The sequence below is a fragment of the Danio rerio genome, chromosome 17, assembly GCF_049306965.1.
Source record: "Danio rerio strain Tuebingen ecotype United States chromosome 17, GRCz12tu, whole genome shotgun sequence".
NCBI classification, from domain to species: Eukaryota; Metazoa; Chordata; class Actinopteri; order Cypriniformes; family Danionidae; genus Danio; species Danio rerio.
The window spans coordinates 16,477,048-16,503,474 of NC_133192.1; the positions used below are offsets into that span (position 1 = coordinate 16,477,048).

At 43.1% G+C, this 26,427-nt stretch overlaps 1 protein-coding gene and 1 long non-coding RNA gene across 5 annotated transcripts in view; one reads left to right on the top strand and one right to left on the bottom strand.

The window, feature by feature from the left end:
• Window positions 1-9,741, bottom strand: styx (serine/threonine/tyrosine interacting protein). Of its 4 annotated transcripts, none has more exons than XR_012392747.1 (11): window positions 9,524-9,737; window positions 6,302-6,334; window positions 4,136-4,189; window positions 3,946-4,043; window positions 3,788-3,848; window positions 3,656-3,692; window positions 3,427-3,466; window positions 3,140-3,190; window positions 2,980-3,052; window positions 2,540-2,888; window positions 1-2,473 (listed from the first exon to the last, which is right to left on the bottom strand). XR_012392747.1 is itself a non-coding variant. In NM_001024390.1 (11 exon segments), coding segments are annotated over 11 exon segments (675 nt in total). In that variant the 5' UTR covers window positions 9,584-9,741; the 3' UTR covers window positions 61-432.
• LOC141378535 (uncharacterized) overlaps window positions 9,736-26,427 on the top strand; it is a 20,162-nt gene continuing 3,470 nt past the window's right edge. The window contains exons 1-2 of the long non-coding RNA XR_012393284.1: window positions 9,736-10,625; window positions 26,291-26,335. This is a non-coding gene — a long non-coding RNA (uncharacterized lncRNA). The remainder of the gene's footprint in view (window positions 10,626-26,290; window positions 26,336-26,427) is intronic.

Here is a 26,427-nt window from a genome sequence, read left to right on the forward strand (position 1 = left end):
TGTAAGTAGCCATCTTTTATTGAGCAGTGGGATGTTAATTCTATGGCAAACGTGTCTTTCCTTACCTCAGTTCATTCCCCAGATAAAGACTGATTCATCCTACCAATTTATTTCCATGGAAGTGACAGTCTCGTCCCATTTCAACCCTCCCCATCCAACAAAGTAACAGTAATTCAAGTATCAAAAGTGCATTATTGCAATACTGTCCCGCTGCAAATGCAAAATGCTTTAAATACTATAAAACTGCAAAATATTTCAGTGCATACAGCTCAAAAAAGGAAAAAAAGAAAAAAATATGAAAATTTCCCCAGCTCCACGGGTCACGAGGAGCAGTCTCTCCCTCCCAGCCCTGTACAAATATTTACATTTTTAATCCCAATAAAAATGTAAAAAGAAAAGTCCACTGTGGTTAAGCACTTCTTTTAGTAAAGCCTATCCGTTTTGTGCTGCTGTGACTTGCATACTTCCGAAATCTTCATCCTCCTCTAGTGTTCGCTTCAGGCTTCCTGTAAGGAAATGAAAGGCATTATGCATAGTGACATTATGTAATGACCCTAGCTTTGTGCGTTACTTGTTGTACATATGATAGACCCCAGTCTTGCAATACAACTAACTAATTTATTGCGATCTAATGGTTAGAGAGTTGGACTTGCATTCAAAGGATTGCAAATTCAAGTCGTGGTACCAGCCGGGATTGTTAGTGGGAATATCCACCTCAATATCACAGCTGAGGTGATTCCCATTAGCAATCCACAACCGCTTGTTTGTGTTTACAGATTTAAGTCGCTTAAGATGAAATGTAATGTAAAATAAAAGCTACATTTACGATTCTATTTTACTGAATGTCCTCAACATTTCTTGCAACTTTTAAGATCTAATTTGTGTCCTGTGCCGTTTTACAGAACAGCTACATACAAGTATGCTGATTTAGTCGCATTATTTAAGTGCAGTACAGACATGTAAAAACCACAATCAAGCTATTATTATCGTGTAGGATTTTTGCAGCAGGATAGTCTATACACATGGCTGTTTAACACTATTCTTTGCACATACCGAGTCCGTGACAGACCGCAGACACCTGCATCACAAAATGCAGTGATTTTCTTCGCATATGCGCAAATAGTTTTATCCCGTGCGCAAATAATTTGATTACTGGTGTCCATGTAAACATACTCACTGTTGGGTACATTTAGAGAGACACAAATAGGGAAAATAAGATTTTTAAAAATCCTATTAGCTCAAATTAAGAAATAAAACTCAATAGTGTCATCAAGACTTTCAGAAAAAGAAGATAATAGTGTGGAACTAATAACGGCAGACAGAAGAGATGTTGTCAAATTTTCTGTCCCACCCATTAGACATTAGAAACACCTCGCATAAAGGAATTTTGTTTATTTTTGAATTTGTTGGAAAGATGATATAATACAACTTATAGTTTTATGAATGTATACGTTTCTTTTTTTAAATCAAATTAAAAACTGCTGGATTTACAATGCTGATGACCATTAAACTTGTCATAACAGTCTTGTAAAAAGGGTACATCCCTTCCCAATACCAAATACATAAAGGCAAAAATGCCAAATATACAAATGTCAGTTCTATTTTATAACATTTTTGTTCATAATAAATATGATAAGCAGAGTTGCCAGATTGGTTTCCCGCCCGATCCGGTATCAAAGGTTGCATGCAGCGCCTGCAATTACACTCATATCAGTTTATCATAAAGAAATTTATCAAACAGTTTTCCCTCAATTGACAGCAAGAACAAACATTGACAAGCAGCACAAAATTATGCTCAAAAGACCTAAAATGCCAAATGGGACGAATTTATGCATCTATCTGAATCCATACTAGGATCACATGGAGCTGCTGTGGAAGCTGGAACTCATGTCCTGAGCTGTTGTGTCAAACAAGTCATAGTTTTGTGGGTTGCCAAATGAATTTTTTTTAGGATCACCAGATTTACTGAAGACACGATGGATCACACTAGCTAATTGATATCCTTAAAACTAACAGACTGAAACTAACATTTAAAACACTACATGTTAATTTCACAGGATATTTAATGCAAATAATTTACAAACTATCATCTTCAAACAAATAAATCTACAATATATAGGCAAATAGGTAGTGTAATCTACAGAACAATTAGTGCAGTGCTGTGGTGTGATCCAGTTATGTTTTTATTTTACTAATGTGGTTCTGTGACTGTTGGTGTTGGTTGCTGTATGGTTAAAATTATGACAATTAGAGTAACTAGGCTAATTTTTGATTAAAGTAAATAAAAATTTAATTACATATTATTCTAATAATTTGGGCGTTTTTGTGTGCATTTGGGTGGGTTTTGGACAGCTTTTGGGCTGGAAAAAGTGTCTCAACACTGGCGATAATAAGACTCCAAAGGGATAAGAACAAAAATCCAAAGTAGACTGACAACAAACAATACTTTAAAACAACATTGAAAGATTATAAACTAGAAAAAAATAGAATAGAATAGAAAAATAAATAATAATAAAATATGTTATACTGACAGTACAACCTAGAAGAGATCAAATTATGCATTAAAAAAAAAATGACTAAAAAATAAAATCATGGAATTCATGGAATGATTGAAAAAAATTGTCATGAAAGTTACATGTGATTTTCATTTATCACGCACAAATTCAGTATCAAAATTAATTTGTCTTGGGCATTTTGATGGACAAATACACACAAAATTCTATCGAAATACCAATTCTAATAAGTATCCTCAGTATTAGAGCTGTATTATACACATAAAACAATGTGCTCATACCTGGCATCCCAGCTTGGATGGAGAAAGACCTGCCCAACTGAATGGGTGACATCATCTTAATGGTGAGCTTTGCAAGATATATTGCTTCGTATTCCTTGATGCAAACAGAAAGAACATCCATTTATTAGTACATATGTATATTAAACAGCTATAGCACTTAATGCTTAATCAATTATTAATCATACCTGTAGCTGATGAACAAAGCCTACATTGGGATTAATGCAAAATCGTCTCTCCTGTACATGACTAAAGGCATCCCTACCAAGAAACAACATACAACACAATCAACTTCAAGATAAATTGAACATTTCTACATATGCATGGACTGTCTACAGATATTATTACCTGTATTTCACACCAAATGTTTCCATAAGGTAGGCAATAACTAAGGCAGCGCTGAAAAATATCAGGTTTTTACATTTAAATTAGCCTTTTTAAATATAATACAGAAATTCTTTTTTAATAATATTTCATGTTTGTATTGTATAATACAAATATAAAAGTGTACTGTATAATATAATTATATAGTATAACTATATACTATTACACAATATTACAAATATTCTTTAAATAAAAATATTTAGATTTTTATAAACTATAAACTACTATATTAAATTGCAATTCTAGCATACCTTCTTGATATCCCTGCATTTCCGTGAACAAGTACCTTTCCTGCAACACACAGAGATCCAAGATATTGATTATATATCCAAGATGGAATAACCAACACCGCAATGGTAACAAGAAACTGAATTTTACACATGAATACAACATTTTGTAATAAATATGCATTTAATTATTACAAAGATGGTACACATGTCAATGCTGAATACTAGATCAATATTGAGAAATATTTATTACCTCCCGTCTCTAAACATCCATCAATAAACTCTTTAGTCTGTAGAAAAAAAGAACAGGTAATCATAATTAGACAATAGAATAACACATGAAATAAAGTGCATTAATAACACTTATAAAGAAAAACATGCTTACCATGGGGAAATATCTAATAATATTTTCCACAGGGTTATCAGCTATATCTAAAACTAGGTACCTACAATGAAATCAAGAAAATTAGCTGTTATTACAGACCTCAGACCTTCATATTAAAGTATGTGCACAAAACAACCAAAATCCAGAGATAAACTTACCTAAATTTATGGGGAAAGTTTGGCTTTATAAAGTTGGCCTCGATGTCTTGTCTGACACACACAATGTGAGTTATCCCCTGCTTTTCAAGCATTGAGAGCTGAAAGAGAGGATGAGTTATTATATATATAAAAAAAACACATAGAGAATATATTCACCATAATGCATGAGAGTAGATCAGTTTTGCAGTACCTTACTCTTCATAGCAGCTGAATAGGGTCCAAGAAACAAGCCTGGGAGGATTTCCTAAAGCATCACATCAGATTTGGTTGTTAGTGAAAGTAGAAAAAAAAGATCCTTAGATGACTTTATTGAGTGGCCAAATATAAAACGCATAGAAAAAAATTTATAAATATAAATATATTGGTGTGTTGACCAAGGTACGACATTTAAAAAATTGATAATCAGGGCATGAAGTTAACTTTTTTGATCACCAGCCACAGTGGCTAGTAGTTTTTCAAGATTACTAGCCACTCACCATTTTTACTAGCCACAATTTTGTTGTTGGGAAAATATATTTTATATGCATAAATTTGACCTTGGCATGCTAAAATTACTTGATTTAAATTATGTTATGTACACATGCCTCCTTTTGACTTTTTATGGCTTAACACTAAAGATACACCAAACAAATTATTTCTGTTCCACAAATTTTAAATAATGTGACAAAACAATTTAAATATACATAGATTTTTTTATTAAGCAAAAATGTTATATATATAAAAAAAAAAACAATCGACATTTAAACAAATATTCTGATTTATCTAAAACTATACATCGTAGTCTGTCCAGGCTAAAGGTCCCAGATCATCAGGTAACTATAGATAAATAGAGTTATCTCCTGTTAGCAATGCTATTGTAAAGGATAATAATTAAACAATATTAACAAAAATAACTGCAAGCAAAAGAAAGCAGTTGAAAAACATTGTGTGCGATAGAGAAAAGGTGATTACGTGCACACTGTTAACGTTAGATCCAACAATAATCTGTTCAAAGAATGGAAAAAGCAAAAGTGGCAACAGCTGCTGCATGCAAAAATCTGGAGATTTCTTGAAAGCAGCAGGACTGTGGGTGCACGAGCACTGTTTTTTCTAATCTATTTCAAATAAAAACAATCGCACCAGTTGCGTTCCCAGGCACAGTTGTTTTGCGTAAGGGAATGGGACCTTTTAAACAATCTGGTGCATCACATCAGCTGTGCCTCACAATGTCAGTGAGCAAGGATCGCCTGTGCGCCTGATCATCCTCTCGTTCAGTATTCACCTGCTTTCTTTAGCTCGTGCAAACAGTTATCAATCGAGCTGCTTCTCTGTTCTGGCGATTTAAAAAAATTTTAACCAGCCAAAGTGGCTAGTGGGGGTGTCTGTCTAATCCGTGTTAATCTCAAGCCCTCTTGAAAATGTATCATGAGAAGCCATGGATACAAATTTAGTCTTGTCTGTCTGTATAATAGGGCTACATAATATTGGAAAAAACTGATTTTGCAATATTTCTTTCATGCAATACTGAGCTGAAGTTCAACAGGGAAAAATAAATAGCTCTATCTGAAAAACAAATCAATTTTAGATTAACTGGGATGATTTTGTCATGCATGAAATACAATTATTGATAAATGTAATGATATTTATGCAAAGATATAAATGAAATAGACAGTGCCTTATGGTTTTCTGGAAGAACATCAGTATTAAGCAGGGTGGGAATTATACATTGATGATTGGGGGAGGTCAACTTTTTCTGTAGTAGTTTGGTAATACATTGGTAATACGGGTCAATCATCAATTAGGGGGGTCATTCCCTGTAATTCTTACCCTGGTTTTAAGGTAAAGAAATTTAATTATCAATTGTAAAATACCACTGTATACTCTTCATATTGATAAATAAATGCAATTAATCTTCATCAAAGTTACAAATATTTTCATTTTGTGTGGCTGAATGCTTTAAACGCTTAGTCAAAGCCTTAAAAATGCATACAAATGAGAATCTTTTTGGTAACTTTATGGTTACATTTTGCAACGACCTCACAAATAATTTTTTTTCAACTTTAATTCAGACTCGACTCTACAGATCCTGCGATGCGACTATTGTGGATGTGCACATTGTGATATTGATGCTAAAATGACATGTTTTTGACTCTCAGAATGTCATTTGACTTGAAATTAGTGAATCCTCAAGGATCACTGATCCTACTGAAGGAAAAAAAACATCTTTGATGACTTGAGGGTGAGCAAATATGAAAATAAATACTGAGCATGTTTATTAATAAAATTATATCCTGCACCACAGGTTATTGTCTCAGTAGAACAGCCATAATCCAATACAATATTGTGCAAACTGTATCTTCTTGATTTTATTACTCACCTGCATCTCTCTTCTCATTGGATAAGCCCAGTCCTGCAAAAGAGGAGATAGCAAAATTAGATGATCAAATTTGAAGCATTCCTACAGTTTCAGTATTATATATATCTCTACTAAAATAATACACCGCAGCCAACTATTCAATTCAGTTCATCTTTATTTCTCTAGCACGTTACCAATGTAGATTATGTCAAAGCAGCTTAACAAATAAGACTATAGTAAAATAAAAACTGCATCAGTCCAGTTTTCATAGTTGAAGTTCAGTTTAGTTTAGTTCAGTTCAGGTCCGTTCAGTATGGTAAAAATTTTACTGATGAAAGTCCAAACACTAAAGAGCAAATCCATCGATGCGCAGCTCCACCAGTCCCAAACCAAGCAAGCTAGTGGCGATAAACAAAACTTCACCAATTGACGAAAGTGAAGGAAAGAAAACCTCAAAAGAGACCATGCTCAGTTGGACCTGACCATGTCTCCTCTGGCCAAGCGTCTTGTGCAGAGCTGCAGTCTAGGCGCCAGAGGCTGGAGAACGCTGGACCTCTATCGTGGAGAAGCTTTAGGTGCGAGTAGGTCACCTGCAGGTGTACAGGCTGGCCCAGGAGACCAATGCGGAGGCTTGTCTGTCACTGAGCTCTTATAGGAATCAGTATCATGCTCTCCACTCCTTCATGACCACCACAGCATCTGCTCAGGATACAGCCTGGTCCAGGATTGCACGGGATTTCCCAGAAGGTTAAGAGGTTATATTAAAAGCAAGGCTGCACAATATATCGTTTCAGCATCGATATCGCAATGTGATCATTCATAATATGTACATAATCACGAGTATACGCAATTTTGACTGTGGATTATGATTGATAATTTTTGCAAGTGTCTTTTGAGGTCTGTGACTGTGTAAAATCCGATCTTGCATGTGCGATATATCCTGTGTCATTTAAAGGCCAAAAAAAGCCATGAAGGTAGCCTACTATAAAGAACTAGAAAGTGGTTGTGTAGGCCTACTATATCCTAAATGTTCTGAAGACATTCAACAGTTTAATGTGAAGCACAGATGATTATTCATGTGGTTAAATTCATGTTGAGTTACACGCTTTCCTCCGCCGCACCTGTCAATCATTCTCCGTTCATTCACAAATCAAACTGTGTCGCATTCATGACAACTCGAAACACTTTCCCGACTACTTGTTCCTATTAGTTTAAATAATCAGTGGAGAAATGCATTTAGTTTTGCTTTAAATGGGTTTATTTTGACCTGCATCAAGGAGTTCATTGCTGCTTCTAAATCATGTTGCGCTGTGATTTTTTCCCTTTGTGCTGCTCAGTTTTGAAAGTGTCTGCAGATACCGGAGGGCTGCACACTGTGTCTCAGTGATGCATCAAGCACTTCATTCTACTATTCGTTCTTCATTCTGTAATTATTTCACTGTCATTTTATTATATCAATATTTTATTTAACAGACCTGTTTGTCAGTTTGTGCACTGAAGCATATAAGCAGACCTTGTTTTGAACTTCACCTCAAATACTCTTGTTTTATTTGTAGATAACTGACCAACAAAAATACGTTAAAATGACCAACAAATTATACAAAACAAAATTTGTCCCAAAAAGATCATTTTACAGACAAAAATGTCTTTTTTAAACATACATTCAGTTTCTCCGTCTCACTCGCGGCGGAATTGGGCAAGGGAATGTTTATTAAATAAAATTGGCATCAGAAGGTTTCGTTTAGTCTGCGTCAAACCTGCAGGAAAATATCATGCTTTGCTAAAAGGTTGGTAATTTTACCAACGATTAGTGTCAATAGTAGTAGCCCATTACAGATTTTAAAGAAAAATCCTAATATTTAAAAAGGAAACATAAGCTGCTGGACCACAACAGATCAATGTCATAACGAATGCTCAAATAATGTAGCCTAGTTTACGGCAAGCTTCATGTTTTAGGTTAGATTGTGCCATCTGTCATATACAGTAGGGCTATAGGTCTGTTATTGTTTACTAAAGAAGATATATTATTTGAGTTTATCACCAGAACTACAGAAGCTGTTTATTGTTAAAAAAAGCACAGTATCGGAATCGGATCTGTATCAGTCAATACTCAGAATTTTGGTATCGTGATCAGATCATTAAAAAAAAATGGTATCAGTACATCCCTAGTGTGAGGGTTTTCAAAGCATTTAGGCCTAAGAAACTGTACCGTTTGTAACTTTGACAAATTAATAACAATCAATTTTATCGAATTGTTTACAAAACGAAGACTATGCAGTATTATTTACATTTGATTATTAATTTACTGTATACAGTGTGACTCATCAGAAAACAATAAAACACTGTTTATTTCATTTGTATATTTTTCTTTAGTGAATTTATATTATATGATGGTTGTAGATTGTTTACATTCCCCTACAAAATCACTCCAATTAATCTAAAAGTGATACATTCTGTCCAAATATGGTGAAATTGTAGTCATATAGCAATATATATCGCAGGATAAAAAATACTTTCCAATATTGGGAAGCCCTAAAACTGCATATTGCTATTCAAATGGGTTACAACCTGACAAAGCCATTGAGGTAAAAGTTTTATATTCGCACATTCAGAATAATATAATCAAGTATTTGCAAATTCTAAATAGGGAAATAACATTAGCAGCCAACGACTATCAAATTACAACATTGTTCAGTCAATTAAATAGCGCAAGTATTGTTTTGAAGTAATACTTACTTATATAAGGCCGAATATTCAAATTTAAGTTGTTACTGTTCAAAATTGAAAGAATGTGCGAATATTTAACACACTTTACCAATGACAACACTCAATGCTAGTCCAGGAGGCTATTGTTCATCGCTTCAGTTGCTAAATTGTTTCTAAGCAGCATAAATAACGTTGTTTATAATCGTGTAAGCATACAATGAAGCCGGGTTATTCACAAATAACACAGCAGATATTACCATGGTCGTCTGTCTGTCATGTCTGTAATGTAACACGCTGTAATGTAACGTTAGATGACTTTGTTGTGATTCTTGTAGACTGCCACTGCGTGCACAAGCTAACTGCTCACAGCAACTAGTTAATTAACAAGCTTTGTTATCCGTTAAGAATTTAGGCAAAAACAGTTACATTTATCAATGTATTTATACGAGACAGGCACAACACTGCTTTAAAATGGTTACGCTAAAGAGTGACTGCAATCCAGCAGTTGTTAGCAGTGTGCTAATGTTTATAACATACCAGCTGCTCTTCTTTGGCGGCGGGCAGGGACGGGAACTGAAGTGTATTCCCTTCGTCCATCCTGCGAGCGCAATTCCAGCTTTCTATCCGTTCACGTTCCCCGTGTTGGGTTAAATTTAGACAAGAACTAAGTGCAAATAAAGTAGAGTTTGTGGAAAAGCTCCGCACTCTCGCGCGCCATGCTGCTTCCACCCACGGCGGTCACGTGACACACACGTACGGCACGTAGGACAGGGGTGTCATGGGATATACAGTAGTAGTTAACTCGATTCCTAAAGGCAATACCTAGATTTAATATTTTCCTTGCTGAAATGTCGTTCAATTTTGAACCTCTTAAGCTTATGGTAATATTTTTTCTAAATGATTGAGACTTTGACAAGTTTTTTTGGTTTGTTTTGTTTTTCTCTTATTTGCGGTTGTACGGATTATGGTTGCTTAGCAACATCAGAATCATAGAACGCGTTCTGTTTTCTCTTATTAGCTCGAGGCACACAGCGTTTGTCATCAGTTGCTGCTTGACTGGGCTGAAGGTGACAACAGTGCTTATACAGCTGGAGTACGTTTGCTACAGAACATTCTGAAGCATCATCTGCCATTGTGAAGATCTGTGAAGGACTAATTCAAGATAAATCCACACGAATCCACAGACATCAGACATCCCAAGTTGAGAATAGTTTTTTCCCGGGTGAGATTTGCGGGAGTTATGCTACGTGGATGTGCATGCCCGGGTGGAGGGTGTTTGACAGGGTGCGCGCAACGTGTCTGAAGAGCGAGGATGGATGCGGTGGGGAGAGGTGAGAAGGGTGGCGACGTATTTAAGGACCGAGAGAGAGAGACGCGATTTCTGGAAGATTATCACTCGTTTGCGGGCATCTGGCAGTCTCTATGCATTTGCCAGAGACTCAGGGAACTTCAAAGAGACTTGGGATGTCTGTACAACCTTGGTCCCCAGTGGTCATTGGCCAACGGAGGGAGACCTGCAGGTGCGCAGAAATACTGCTACTAACGAAAAGTATGCTTTTCAATCGACAACAGGGACCGAACAACAGCTGATTGAGAGTCTGCTTGGTCTGGGTCCATCTCTACACTCTCGAAAACAAAGGTAAGTGAGCTGTCACTGGGGTGTTACCTTTTCTCAAAATTATATATTACCCTTTTGGTGGCCATGGTGTATGACAAAGTTTCAGTCGACGTCATTTTCGCTACAGTAAAGCTGTACGGGTCGTTCACAAATTATATGAGAAGCACTTCTCACAAAACAGACACATAAATACTTCTTTATAAATGTTTATTACCAGGTTTTCTATGAAAATGATTTGATTATAACTGCAGATCAATGACGAAATAGCCTACTGAAACGTCTGTAATTATATAAAATAAATAAATAAATAAATGCAACAAATATGTACACAAACAGACCAGTCTCCGATATGTTACCAACTACAGAAGAACTACACACAGCATACATTTAGTCCTTGTTTAGGTTAAGAAAACAACACAAAATATAGCCTACAGTCAATGAAAACCTCTCATCTGTGTCTTTAGTCTTCAGCTGCATATGTAACCTCTGTTAGAGAGTAATTCTGTCATTCTGAGTTCATAATAGTCCAAAAGGTGATGATAATAGTTAAACATGGCAGTTTGTTCACATTTGCTGAAAAAACAACATACTCCTTTTTTTCTGGCTTCTCCTTTGTTTTTCCGCATGTCATTATTATCATCAGCTCAAGAAGTTTGTTATTTCAGATATAGACGCGCACACAAGAAAGCGAAACCGCTCGCACTTAAGACTGGCTCGTAAAAAACTTAGGGGCACAGGGTAAATCTGCTTGACTTTTTGGCAATGTGGCTGTTTATCAAAACAATGACAAGGTTTGTCTGAGCCCGGGTCGACCATGGCTCGTTATTATATGTATCAGTGAGATTATTAATCTCTCAGCTGTGTATTTTATACATGGCGACTCTTTTGTTTTTATTCTGGCTTGTTGTGTAAGCGAATGACGTATCGCTGTAAACCAATAGCGTTTAGCTGCGCGTCTAGCTCCGCCTTTTGGTACTCTTTCTCGTGATTGTTACCCTTTCGAAAGGGTGCCGAAAAAGTAGTACGGTACCGTACCGTACCATTTAGTGGAAACGGGCTATTAGGTACAAATCTGTAACTTTTGAAAAGGTACCACCACAGTGACAGCTCACATACTTTTATTTCTGAGAGTGTGAAACGCAAGATTTGTCGCCGCTCCAGTCTGTGAAGCGTGATAGGTCGCTGCTTTACACAGAGTAGCGTGATTCGTCGCTGCTCCAGTCGCTGAAGCATGATTGGTCGCTCCTCCAGTCTGTAAAACGTGATTGGTCGCTGCTCCAGACTAAGAAGCGGGATTGGTCAATGTAAGGCATGATTGGTCGCTACTTCTGTCTGTGACGCATGATGATTGGTCGCTGCTCCAGTCTGTAAAGCATGATTAGTCGCTGTTCCAGTCTGTGAAGCATGATTCGTTGCTGCTTCAGTCTGTGAAGCATGATTGGTCGCTGCTCCAGACAGAAAAGTAAGATTTGTCGCCGCTCCAGTCTGTAAAGCGTGATAGGTCGCAGCTTTACACCGAGTAGAATGATTCGTCACTGATCTAGTTGGTGAAGCTTGATTGGTCGCTGCTCCAGTTGATGAAGTGTCATTGGTGGCTGCTCCAGTTGATGAAGTGTCATTGGTGGCTGCTCTAGACTGAGAAGCATTATCGGTCGCTGCTCCAGTTTGAAAAGCAAGATTTGTCACTGCTCCAGTCTGAGACACGTGATTGGTCTCTGCTTTACACTGTGAAGCGTGATTGGTCACTCCACCAGTCTGTAAAATATGATTGGTCGCTGCTCCGGACAGCAAGCAAGATTTGTCACTGCTCCTGGCTGTGACCCATGATTGGCTGCTGCTTAAGTCTGTGAATTGTGGTTGGTAGCAGCTTTTGTCTGTGACGCATGATTGGTCGCTGATTCAGTCTGTGAATCGTGATTGGTTGCAGCTTCAATCTGTAAAGAGTGATTGGTCACTAATCCAGTTTGTGAAGCGTGATTGGTTGCTGCTGCAGTCTGTGAAGCGTTGTTGGTGTCTGCTCCAGTCTGTGAAGCGTGATTGGTCGCTGCTTTACACTGAAAAGCATGATTGGTTACTGCTTAAGTCTGTGTATCGAGATTGGTCGCAGCTTTAGTCTGTGAAGCGTGATTGGTCGCTGCTCCAGTCGGTGAAGCGTGATTGGTCGCTGCTCCAGTCTGTGAAGTGTGATTGGTCGCTGCTCCAGTCTGTAAAGCATGATTGGTCGTTGCTCCAGTCTGTAAAGCATTATCGGTCACTGCTCCAGTCTGTGAAGCATGATTGGTCGGTGCTTCAATCTGTGAAGCATGATTGGTCGCTGCTCCAGTCTGTGAAATGTGATTGGTCGGTGCTTTACACTGAGAAGCATCATTGGTCACTGCTTAAGTCTGTGTATCGTGATTGGTCGCAGCTTCAGTATTTGAAGCGTGATTGGTCATTGCTCCAGTCAGTGAAGCGTGATTGGTCGTTGCTCCAGTCTGTAAAGCATTATCGGTCACTGCTCCAGTCTGTGAAGCATGATTGGTCGCTGCTCCAGTCTGTGAAGCATGATTGGTCGCTGCTCCAGTCTGTGAAGCATGATTGGTCGCTGCTCCAGTCTGTGAAGCATGATTGGTCGCTGCTCCAGTCTGTGAAGCATGATTGGTCGCTGCTCCAGTCTGTGAAGCATGATTAGTCGCTGCTCCAGTCTGTGAAATGTGATTGGTCGGTGCTTTACACTGAGAAGCATCATTGGTCACTGCTTAAGTCTGTGTATCGTGATTGGTCGCAGCCTTAGTATGTGAAGCGTGATTGAAGTTTGATTGGTCGCTGCTCCAGTCTGTGAAGCATTATTGGTCATTGCTCCACTCTGTGAAATGTGATTGGTCGTTGCTCCAGTCTGTGAAGCATTATCGGTCATTGCTCCAGTCTGTAAAGTGTGATTGGTCGCTGCTCCAGTCTGTGAAGTGTGATTGGTCGCTGCTCCAGTCTGTGATGTGTGTTTGGTCGCTGCTCCAGTCTGTAAAGCATGATTGTTCACTGCTCAAGTCTGTGAAGACAGATTGGTCGTTGCTTTACACTGAGTAGCATGATTGGTCGCTGCTCCATTCTGTGAAGCGTGATTGGTTGATGCTCCAGTCTGTGAAGTGTGATTGGTCGTTGCTTTACACTGAGAAGCATGATTGGTCACTGCTTAAGTTTGTGTATCATCATTGGTCGCAGCTTCAGTCTGTGAAGCGTGATTGGTCGCTGCTTCTGTCTGTGAAGCATGATTGGTCGCTGCTCCAGTCTGTGGAGCCTGATTGGTCGCTGCTCCAGTCTGTGAAGCGTGATTGGTCGCTGCTCCAGTCTGTGAAGCATGATTGGTCGCTGCTCCAGTCTGTGAAGCATGATTGGTCACTGCTCCAGTCTGTGAAGCGTGATTGGTCGCTGCTTCAGTCTGTGAAGCGTGTTTGGTCGCTGCTCTAGACTACAAAGCATTATCTGTCGCTGCTCCAGACTGAGATGCATGATTGGTCACTGCTCAAGCGTGATTCGTCGCTGCTTCAGACTGAGAAGCATTATTAGACGCTGCTCCAGTCTTTGAAGAGTGATTGATCGCTGCTCCAGTCTGTAAAGCATTATCGGTCGCTGCTTCAGTCTGTGAAGCCTGATTGGTCGATGCTCCAGTCTGTGAAGCGTGATTGGTCGCTGCTCCAGTCTTTGAAGCATGATTGGTCACTGCTCCAGTCTGTGAAGCATGATTGGTCGTTGCTCCAGTTTGTGAAGAGTGATTGGTCGCTGCTCCAGTCTGTGAAGCCTGATTGGTCGATGCTCCAGTCTGTGAAGCGTGATTGGTCGCTGCTCCAGTCTTTGAAGCATGATTGGTCACTGCTCCAGTCTGTGAAGCATGATTGGTCACTGCTCCAGTTTGTGAAGAGTGATTGGTCGCTGCTCCAGTCTGTGAAGCCTGATTGGTCGATGCTCCAGTCTGTGAAGCATGATTGGTCGTTGCTCCAGTCTGTGAAGTGTGATTGGTCGTTGCTTTAAACTGAGAAGCATAATTGGTCACTGCTCCAGTCTGTGAAGCATAATTGGTCGCTGCTTCTGTCTGTGAAGCATAATTGGTCGCTACTCCAGTCTGTGGAGCCTAATTGGTCACTGCTCCAGTATGTGAAGCGTGATTGGTCACTGCTTCAGTCTGTGAAGCGTGATTGGTCATTGCTTCAGTCAGTGAAGCGTGATTGGTCGCTGCTCCAGTCTGTAAAGCATGATTGGTCACTGCTCCAGTCTGTGAAGCATGATTGGTCACTGCTCCAGTCTGTGAAGCATGATTGGTTGCTGCTCCAGTCTGTGAAGCATGATTGGTCGCTGCTCTTATCTGTGAAGCATGATTAGTCGCTGCTCCAGTCTGTGAAATGTGATTGGTCGGTGCTTTACACTGAGAAGCATCATTGGTCACTGCTTAAGTCTGTGTATCGTGATTGGTCGCAGCCTTAGTATGTGAAGCCTGATTGGTCACTGCTCCAGTCTGTGAAGTTTGATTGGTCGCTGCTCCAGTCTGTGAAATGTGATTGGTCGTTGCTCCAGTCTGTGAAGCATTATCGGTCGTTGTTCCAGTCTGTGAAGTGTGATTGGTCGTTGCTTTAAACTGAGAAGCATGATTGGCCACTGCTCAAGTCTGTGTATCGTGATTGCTCGCAGCTTCAGTCTGTGAAGCGTGATTTGTCGCTGCTCCAGTCTGTGATGTGTGTTTGGTCGCTGCTCCAGTCTGTGAAGCGTGATTGTTCGCTGCTCCAGTCTGTGAAGCGTGATTGGTTGATGCTCCAGTCTGTGAAGTTTGATTGGTCGTTGCTTTACACTGAGAAGCATGATTGGTCACTGCTTAAGTCTGTGTATCATGATTGGCCGCAGCTTCAGTCTGTGAAGCGTGATTGGTCGCTGCTTTAGACTGGGTAGCATAATTGGTCGCTGCTTCTGTCTGTGAAGCATGATTGGTCACTGCTCCAGTCTGTGAAGCGTGATTGGTCGCTGCTCCAGTTTGTGAAGCGTGATTGGTCGCTGCTCCAGTCTGTGAAGACAGATTGGTCGTTGCTTTACACTGAGTAGCATGAGTGGTCGCTGCTCCAGTCTGTGAAGCCTGATTGGTCGATGCTCCAGTCTGTGAAGCATGATTTTTTCGTTGCTCCAGTCTGTGAAGTGTGATTGGTCGTTGCTTTAAACTGAGAAGCATGATTGGTCACTGCTCCAGTCTGTGAAGCATGGTTGGTTGCTGCTTTAGACTGAGTAGCATAATTGGTCGCTGCTTCTGTCTGTGAAGCATGATTGGTCGCTGCTCCAGACTACGAAGCATGATTGATCGTTGCTCCAGTTTGTGAAGCCTGATTGGTCGCTGCTCCAGTCTGTGAAGACGGATTGGTCGTTGCTCCAGTTTGTAAAGCGTGATTGGTCGCTGTTCCAGTCTGTGAAGCGTGATTGATCGCTCCTCCAGTCTGTGAAGACGGATTGGTCATTGATTTACAATGAGTAGCATGATTGGTCGCTGCTCCAGTCTGTGAAGCCTGATTAGTCGTTGCTCCAGTCTGTGAAGTGTGATTGGTCGTTGCTTTAAACTGAGAAGCATAATTGGTCACTGCTCCAGTCTGTGAAGCATGATTGGTTGCTGCTTTAGACTGAGTAGCATAATTGGTCGCTGCTCCTGTCTGTAAAGCGTGATTGGTCGTTGCTCCAGTCTGTAAAGCATGATTGGTCGCTGCTCCAGTCTGTGAAGCATGATTGGTCATTGCTCCAGTTTGTGAAGCGTGATTGGTCGCTGCTCCAGTCTGTGAAGCGTGATTGGTAGCTGCTCCAGTCTGTAAAGCGTGATTGGTCGCTACTCCAGTCTGTGAAGCGTTATTGGTCGCTACTCCAGTCTGTGAAGCGTGATTGGTCGCTGCTTTACACTGAGAAACATGATTGTTCACTGCTTCAGTCTGTAAAGCATGATTGGTTGTTGCTCCAGTCTGTTAAGCGTGATTGGTCACTGCTTCAGTCTGTGAAGCATGATTGGTCGCTGCTTCAGTCTGTGACACATGATTGGTCGCTGCTCCAATCTGTAAAGCATGATTGGTCACTGCTCCAGACTACGAAGCATGATTGGTCACTGCTTCTGTCTGTGAAGCGTGATTGGTTGCTGCTCTAGACTACAAAGCATCATTGGTCGCTGCTCCAGACTGAGAAGCATGATTGGTCACTGCTCCAGTCTGTAAAGCGTGATTGGTCGCTGCTCCAGTTTGTGAAGCGTGATTGGTCGCTGCTCTAGTCTGTGAAGCGTGATTGGTCGCTGCTCCAGTCTGTGAAGCATGATTGGTCGCTGCTCCAGTCTGTAAAGCGTGATTGGTCGCTGCTCCAGTTTGTGAAGCGTGATTGGTCGCTGCTCCAGTCTGTGAAGCATGATTGGTCGCTGCTCCAGTTTGTGAAGCGTGATTGGTCGCTGCTCCAGTCTGTGAAGCATGATTGGTCGCTGCTCCAGTCTGTAAAGCGTGATTGGTCGCTGCTCCAGTTTGTGAAGCGTGATTGGTCGCTGCTCCAGTCTGTGAAGCATGATTGGTCGCTGCTCCAGTCTGTGAAGCATGCTTGGTCGTTGCTCCAGTTTGTGAAGCGTGATTAGTCGCTGCTCCAGTCTGTGAAGACGTATTGGTCATTGATTTACACTGAGAAGCATAATTGGTCACTGCTCCAGTCTGTGAAGCATGATTGGTCGCTGCTCTAGACTACGAAGCATTATTGGTCGCTGCTTCAGACTGAGAAGCATGATTGGTCGCTGATCCAGTCTGTGAAGCGTGATTGGTCCTTGCTCCAGTCTGTGAAGCGTGTTTGGTCGTTGCTCCAGTCTGTGAAGTGTGATTGGTCGTTGCTTTAAACTGAGAAGCATAATTGGTCACTGCTCCAGTCTGTGAAGCATGATTGGTCGCTGCTCTAGACTACGAAGCATTATCTGTCACTACTTCAGACTGAGAAGCATGATTGGTTGCTGCTCCAGTCTGTGCAGCGTGAATCGTCGCTGCTTCAGTTGGCAAAGCTTGATTGGTCGCTGCTGTAGACTACGAAGCATTATCCATTGCTGCTCCAGACTGAGACGCATGATTGGTCGCTGCTTTACATTGAGAAGTGTAATTAAACGCTCCCCCAGTCTGTGAAGCATGATTGGTCGCTGCTCCAGTCTGTGAAGCATGATTGGTTGTTGCTCCAGTCTGTAAAGCATTATTGGTCGCTGCTCCAGTCTGTGAAGCATGATTGGTCGCTGCTCCAGTCTGTGAAGCATGATTGGTCACTGCTCCAGTCTGTGGAGCCTGATTGGTCGCTGCTCCAGTTTGTGAAGCGTGATTGGTCGCTGCTCCAGTCTGTGAAGACAGATTGGTCGTTGCTTTACACTGAGTAGCATGAGTGGTCGCTGCTCCAGTCTGTGAAGCCTGATTGGTCGATGCTCCAGTCTGTGAAGCATGATTTTTTCGTTGCTCCAGTCTGTGAAGTGTGATTGGTCGTTGCTTTAAACTTAGAAGCATGATTGGTCACTGCTCCAGTCTGTGAAGCATGGTTGGTTGCTGCTTTAGACTGAGTAGCATAATTGGTCGCTGCTTCTGTCTGTGAAGCGTGATTGGTCGCTGCTCCAGTCTGTGAAGACAGATTGGTCGTTGCTTTACACTGAGTAGCATGAGTGGTCGCTGCTCCAGTCTGTGAAGCCTGATTGGTCGATGCTCCAGTCTGTGAAGCATGATTTTTTCGTTGCTCCAGTCTGTGAAGTGTGATTGGTCGTTGCTTTAAACTGAGAAGCATGATTGGTCACTGCTCCAGTCTGTGAAGCATGGTTGGTTGCTGCTTTAGACTGAGTAGCATAATTGGTCGCTGCTTCTGTCTGTGAAGCATGATTGGTCGCTGCTCCAGACTACGAAGCATGATTGATCGTTGCTCCAGTTTGTGAAGCCTGATTGGTCGCTGCTCCAGTCTGTGAAGACGGATTGGTCGTTGCTCCAGTTTGTAAAGCGTGATTGGTCGCTGTTCCAGTCTGTGAAGCGTGATTGATCGCTCCTCCAGTCTGTGAAGACGGATTGGTCATTGATTTACAATGAGTAGCATGATTGGTCGCTGCTCCAGTCTGTGAAGCCTGATTGGTCGATGCTCCAGTCTGTGAAGCATGATTAGTCGTTGCTCCAGTCTGTGAAGTGTGATTGGTCGTTGCTTTAAACTGAGAAGCATAATTGGTCACTGCTCCAGTCTGTGAAGCATGATTGGTTGCTGCTTTAGACTGAGTAGCATAATTGGTCGCTGCTCCTGTCTGTAAAGCGTGATTGGTCGTTGCTCCAGTCTGTAAAGCATGATTGGTCGCTGCTCCAGTCTGTGAAGCATGATTGGTCATTGCTCCAGTTTGTGAAGCGTGATTGGTCGCTGCTCCAGTCTGTGAAGCGTGATTGGTAGCTGCTCCAGTCTGTAAAGCGTGATTGGTCGCTACTCCAGTCTGTGAAGCGTTATTGGTCGCTACTCCAGTCTGTGAAGCGTGATTGGTCGCTGCTTTACACTGAGAAACATGATTGTTCACTGCTTCAGTCTGTAAAGCATGATTGGTTGTTGCTCCAGTCTGTTAAGCGTGATTGGTCACTGCTTCAGTCTGTGAAGCATGATTGGTCGCTGCTTCAGTCTGTGACACATGATTGGTCGCTGCTCCAATCTGTAAAGCATGATTGGTCACTGCTCCAGACTACGAAGCATGATTGGTCACTGCTTCTGTCTGTGAAGCGTGATTGGTTGCTGCTCTAGACTACAAAGCATCATTGGTCGCTGCTCCAGACTGAGAAGCATGATTGGTCACTGCTCCAGTCTGTAAAGCGTGATTGGTCGCTGCTCCAGTTTGTGAAGCGTGATTGGTCGCTGCTCTAGTCTTTGAAGCGTGATTGGTCGCTGCTCCAGTCTGTGAAGCATGATTGGTCGCTGCTCCAGTCTGTAAAGCGTGATTGGTCGCTGCTCCAGTTTGTGAAGCGTGATTGGTCGCTGCTCCAGTCTGTGAAGCATGATTGGTCGCTGCTCCAGTTTGTGAAGCGTGATTGGTCGCTGCTCCAGTCTGTGAAGCATGATTGGTCGCTGCTCCAGTCTGTAAAGCGTGATTGGTCGCTGCTCCAGTTTGTGAAGCGTGATTGGTCGCTGCTCCAGTCTGTGAAGCATGATTGGTCGCTGCTCCAGTCTGTGAAGCATGCTTGGTCGTTGCTCCAGTTTGTGAAGCGTGATTAGTCGCTGCTCCAGTCTGTGAAGACGTATTGGTCATTGATTTACACTGAGAAGCATAATTGGTCACTGCTCCAGTCTGTGAAGCATGATTGGTCGCTGCTCTAGACTACGAAGCATTATTGGTCGCTGCTTCAGACTGAGAAGCATGATTGGTCGCTGATCCAGTCTGTGAAGCGTGATTGGTCCTTGCTCCAGTCTGTGAAGCGTGTTTGGTCGTTGCTCCAGTCTGTGAAGTGTGATTGGTCGTTGCTTTAAACTGAGAAGCATAATTGGTCACTGCTCCAGTCTGTGAAGCATGATTGGTCGCTGCTCTAGACTACGAAGCATTATCTGTCGCTACTTCAGACTGAGAAGCATGATTGGTTGCTGCTCCAGTCTGTGCAGCGTGAATCGTCGCTGCTTCAGTTGGCAAAGCTTGATTGGTCGCTGCTGTAGACTACGAAGCATTATCCATTGCTGCTCCAGACTGAGACGCATGATTGGTCGCTGCTTTACATTGAGAAGTGTAATTAAACGCTCCCCCAGTCTGTGAAGCATGATTGGTCGCTGCTCCAGTCTGTGAAGCATGATTGGTTGTTGCTCCAGTCTGTAAAGCATTATTGGTCGCTGCTCCAGTCTGTGAAGCATGATTGGTCGCTGCTCCAGTCTGTGAAGCATGATTGGTCATTGCTCCAGTCTGTGAAGCATGATTGGTCATTGCTCCAGTCTGTGAAGCATGATTGGTCGTTGCTCCAGTCTGTGAAATGTGATTGGTCGCTGCTCCAGTCTGTGAAGCATGATTGGTCGCTGCTCCAGTCTGTGAAGCCTGATTGGTCGCTGCTCCAGTCTGTGAAGCCTGATTGGTCGCTGCTCCAGTCTGTGAAGCCTGATTGGTCGCTGCTCCAGTCTGTAAAGCATTATCTGTCGCTGCTCCAGTCTGTAAAGCATGATTGGTCGCTGCTCCAGTTTGTGAAGCGTGATTGGTCGCTGCTCCAGTCTGTGAAGCATGATTGGTCGCTGCTCCAATCTGTAAAGCATTATTGGTCACTGCTCCAAACTACGAAGCATGATTGGTCACTGCTCCAGTCTGTGAAGCGTGATTGGTCGCTGCTCCAGTCTGTGAAACGTGATAGATCGCTACTTTACACCGAGTACCGTGATTCGTCGCTGCTCCAGTCTGTGAAGCGTGTTTGGTCGCTGCTCTAGACTACGAAGCATTCATTATCTGTCGCTGCTCCAGACTGAGATGCATGATTAGTCGCTGCTCCAGTCTGTGACGAATTATTGGTCGCTGCTCCAGTTTGTGAAGCGTGATTGGTCGCTGCTCCAGTCTGTGAAGCGTGATTGGTCGCTGCTCCAATCTGTAAAGTGTGATTGGTCGCTGCTCCAGTCTGTGAAGCGTGATTGGTCGCTGCTCCAGTCTGTGAAGCGTGATTGGTTGTTGCTTTACACTGAGAAGCATGATTGGTCACTGCTTAAGTCTGTGTATCGTGATTGGTCGCAGCTTCAGTCTGTGAAGCGTGATTGGTTGCTGCTCCAGTCTGTGAAGCATGATTGGTTGCTGCTCCAGTCTGTGAAGAGTGATTGGTCGCTGCTCCAGTCTGTGAAATGTGATTGGTCGCTGCTCCAGTCTTTGAAGCATGATTGGTCGTTGCTCCAGTCTGTGAAGCATAATTGGTCGTTGCTCCAGTTTGTGAAGCGTGATTGGTCGCTGCTTCAGTCTGTGAAGCGTGATTGGTCGTTGCTTTACACTGAGAAGCATGATTGGTCACTGCTTAAGTCTGTGTATCGTGATTGGTCGCAGCTTCAGTCTGTGAAGCGTGATTGGTTGCTGCTCCAGTCTGTGAAGCATGATTGGTTGCTGCTCCAGTCTGTGAAGAGTGATTGGTCGCTGCTCCAGTCTGTGAAATGTGATTGGTCGCTGCTCCAGTCTTTGAAGCATGATTGGTCGTTGCTCCAGTCTGTGAAGCATGATTGGTCATTGCTCCAGTTTGTGAAGCGTGATTGGTCGCTGCTCCAGTCTGTGAAGCATGATTGGTCGTTGCTCCAGTCTGTGAAGCATGATTGGTTGCTGCTCCAGTCTGTGAAGCATGATTGATCATTGCTCCAGTTTGTGAAGCATGATTGGTTGCTGCTCCAGTCTGTAAAGCGTGATTGGTCGCTGCTCCAGTTTGTGAAGCGTGATTGGTCGCTGCTCCAGTCTGTGAAGCATGATTGGTCGCTGCTCCAGTCTGTGAAGCATGCTTGGTCGTTGCTCCAGTCTGTGAAATGTGATTGGTCGCTGCTCCAGTCTGTGAAGCATGATTGGTCGCTGCTCCAGTCTGTGAAGCCTGATTGGTCGCTGCTCCAGTCTGTGAAGCCTGATTGGTCGCTGCTCCAGTCTGTGAAGCATGATTGGTCGCTGCTCCAATCTGTAAAGCATTATTGGTTACTGCTCCAAACTACGAAGCATGATTGGTGGCTGCTTCTGTCTGTGAAGCGTGATTGGTCGCTGCTCCAGACTGAGAAGCATGATTGGTCACTGCTCCAGTCTGTGAAGCGTGATTGGTCGCTGCTCCAGTCTGTGAAACGTGATAGATCGCTACTTTACACCGAGTACCGTGATTCGTCGCTGCTCCAGTCTGTGAAGCGTGTTTGGTCGCTGCTCTAGACTACGAAGCATTCATTATCTGTCGCTGCTCCAGACTGAGATGCATGATTGGTCGCTGCTCAAGCGTGATTCGTCGCTGCTTCAGACTGAGAAGCATGATTAGTCGCTGCTCCAGTCTGTAAAGAGTTATTGGTCGCTGCTCCAGTTTGTGAAGCGTGATTGGTCGCTGCTCCAGTCTGTGAAGCGTGATTGGTCGCTGCTCCAATCTGTAAAGTGTGATTGGTCGCTGCTCCAGTCTGTGAAGCGTGATTGGTCGCTGCTCCAGTCTGTGAAGTGTGATTGGTCGTTGCTTTACACTGAGAAGCATGATTGGTCACTGCTTAAGTCTGTGTATCGTGATTGGTTGCAGCTTCAGTCTGTGAAGCGTGATTGGTTGCTGCTCCAGTCTGTGAAGCATGATTGGTTGCTGCTCCAGTCTGTGAAGAGTGATTGGTCGCTGCTCCAGTCTGTGAAATGTGATTGGTCGCTGCTCCAGTCTTTGAAGCATGATTGGTCGTTGCTCCAGTCTGTGAAGCATGATTGGTCGTTGCTCTAGTTTGTGAAGCATGATTGGTCGCTGCTCCAGTCTGTGAAGCGTGATTGGTCGTTGCTTTACACTGAGAAGCATGATTGGTCACTGCTTAAGTCTGTGTATCGTGATTGGTCGCAGCTTCAGTCTGTGAAGCGTGAATAGTTGCTGCTCCAGTCTGTGAAGCATGATTGGTTGCTGCTCCAGTTTGTGAAGAGTGATTGGTCGCTGCTCCAGTCTGTGAAATGTGATTGGTCGCTGCTCCAGTCTTTGAAGCATGATTGGTCGTTGCTCCAGTCTGTGAAGCATGATTGGTCGTTGCTCCAGTTTGTGAAGCGTGATTGGTCGCTGCTCCAGTCTGTGAAGCATGATTGGTCGTTGCTCCAGTCTGTGAAGCATGATTGGTCGTTGTTCCAGTTTGTGAAGCGTGATTGGTCGCTGCTCCAGTCTGTGAAGCATGATTGGTTGCTGCTCCAGTCTGTGAAGCATGATTGATCATTGCTCCAGTTTGTGAAGCATGATTGGTTGCTGCTCCAGTCTGTGAAGCATGATTGGTCGCTGCTCTAGTCTGTGAAGTGTGATTGGTCGCTGCTCCAGTTTGTAAAGCGTGATTGGTCGCTGCTCCAGTCTGTGAAAAGTGATTGGTCGCTGCTCCAGTCTGTGAAATGTGATTGGTCGCTGCTCCAGTCTTTGAAGCATGATTGGTCATTGCTCCAGTCTGTGAAGCATGATTGGTCGTTGCTCCAGTTTGTGAAGCATGATTGGTCGATGCTCCAGTCTGTGAAGTGTGATTGGTCGTTGCTTTAAACTGAGAAGCATAATTGGTCGCTGCTTCTGTCTGTGAAGCATGATTGGTCGCTGCTCCAGTTTGTGAAGCGTGATTGGTCGCTGCTCCAATCTGTGAAGTGTGATTGGTCACTGCTCCAGTCTGTGAAGACGGATTGGTCGTTGCTTTACACTGAGTAGCATGATTGGTCGCTGCTCCAGTCTGTGAAGCCTGATTGGTTGCTGCTCTAGTCTGTGAAGCATGATTGGTCGCTGCTTCAGTCTGTGAAGCATGATTGGTCGCTGCTTCAGTCTGTGAAGCATGATTGGTTGCTGCTTCAGTCTGTGACACATGATTGGTCGCTGCTCCTATTTGTAAAGCATGATTGGTCACTGCTCCAGTCTGTGAATCGTGATTGGTCGCTGCTCCAAACAATGAAGCATGATTGGTCGCTGCTTCTGTCTGTGAAGTGTGATTGGTTGCTGCTCTAGACTATAAAGCATCATTGGTCGCTGCTCCAGACTAAAGAAGCATGATTGGTCGCTGCTTCAGTGTGATTCGTCGCTGCTCCAATCGGTGAAGCTTGATTGGTCGCTGCTCTAGACTACGAAGCATTATCTATCACTGCTCCAGACTGAGAAGCATGATTGGTCGCTGCTTAGGTCTGTGAATCGTGATTGGTTGCAGCTTCCGTCTGTGATGCGTGATTGGTCGCTGCTCCAGTCTGTGAAGCGTGATTGGTTGTTGCTTTACACTGAGAAGCATAATTGGTCACTGCTTAAGTCTGTGTATCGTGATTGGTCGCAGGTTCAGTCTGTGAAGCGTGATTGGTTGCTGCTCCAGTCTATGAAGCGTGATTGGTCGCTGATCTAGTCTGTGAAGCGTGACTGGTCGCTGCTCCAGTCTGTAAAGCGTGATTGGTCGCTGCTCCAGTCTGTGAAGCGTTATTGGTCGCTGCTCCAGTCTGTGAAGCGTGATTGGTCACTGCTCCAGTCTGTAAAGCATTACCGGTCGCTGCTCCAGTCTGTGAAGCAAGATTGGTCGCTGCTCCAGTCTGTAAAGCGTGATTGGTCGTTGCTCCAGTCTGTGAAGCATGATTGGTCGTTGCTCCAGTCTGTGAAATGTGATTGGTCGCTGCTCCAATCTGTGAAGCATGATTGGTCGTTGCTTCAGTCTGTGAAATGTGATTAGTCGCTGCTTTACACTGAGAAGCATCATTGGTTACTGCTTAAGTCTGTGTATCGTGATTGGTCGCTGCTCCAGTCTTTGAAGCTTGATTGGTCGCTGCTCCAGTCTGTAAAGCATTATCGGTCGCTGCTCCAGTCTGTAAAGCATTATCGGTCGCTGCTCCAGTTTGTGAAGCGTGATTGATCGCTGCTTCAGTCTGTGAAGCATGATTGGTCGCTGCTTCAGTCTGTGAAGCATGATTGGTCGCTGCTTCAGTCTGTGACACATGATTGGTCGCTGCTCCAGTCTGTAAAGCATGATTGGTTGCTGCTCTAGACTACGAAGCATTATCTGTCGCTGCTTCAGACTGAGAAGCATGATTGGTCGCTGCTCCAGTGTAATTTCACGCTGCTCCAGTCTGTGAAGCATGATTGATTGGTCCCTGCTCCAGTCTGTGAAGCGTGATAGGTCGCTGCTCCAGTCTGTGAAGCGTGATTGGTCGTTGCTCTAGTCTGTGAAGCGTGACTGGTCGCTGCTCCAGTCTGTGAAGCATGATTGGTCGCTGCTTCAGTCTGTGACACATGATTGGTCGCTGCTTCAGACTACGAAGCATGATTGGTCGCTGCTTCTGTCTGTGAAGCATGATTGGTTGCTGCTCTAGACTACAAAGCATCATCGGTCGCTGCTCCAGACTGAGAAGCATGATTGGTCGCTGCTCCAGTCTGTGAAGCCTGATTGGTTGCTGCTGCAGTCTGTGAAGCGTGATTGGTCGCTGCTCTAGACTACGAAGCATTATCGGTCGCTGCTCTAGACTGAGAAGCATGATTGATTGCTGCTTCACACTGAGAAGCATGATTGGTCACTGCTCCAGTCTGTGAATCGCAATTGGTTGCTGCTCCAGTCTGTGAAGCGTGATCATAACAGATGGCCTTTCAGCAACCCATCACTGGGAAACCCACACTCTCATTCACACATACACTATGGACAATTTAGCTTATTAAATTCTCCTGTAGCGCATGTCTTTGGACTTGTGAGGGAAACGGGAGCACCTAGAGGAAACCCACGCCAACACTAGAAGAACATGCAAACTGACCCAGCCGAGGCTCGAACCAGCAACCTTGCTGTGAGGCGACAGCACTGCCCACTGCGCCACCGTGAATTATTTATTTTTTTTATTAGTGTATGGGTGTTTCCAAGTACTAGGTTGCAGCTGGAAGGGCATCCGCTACATAAAACATATGCTGGATAAGTTGGCAGTTCATTGCACTGTGGTGACCCCTGATTAATAAAGAGAATAAGCAGAAAAGAAAATGAATGAATGATTGAATACATTTTTTCACTAAGTATTTTAAGTATGAAAACCTGAATCCAGAAAGTTGATCAGACAACCCTGTCCTTTGCAGTGAACTGAGCTGAGCTTCCAAGTACACCGGGTTTAATTGTGTGAGGTATGTTTCAATATTTATATAATGCAGATTTATAGTTTGTATTCAGTACCAGAGAACTTTGTTGTTAATTATTGTATCACCATTGTGGCAAG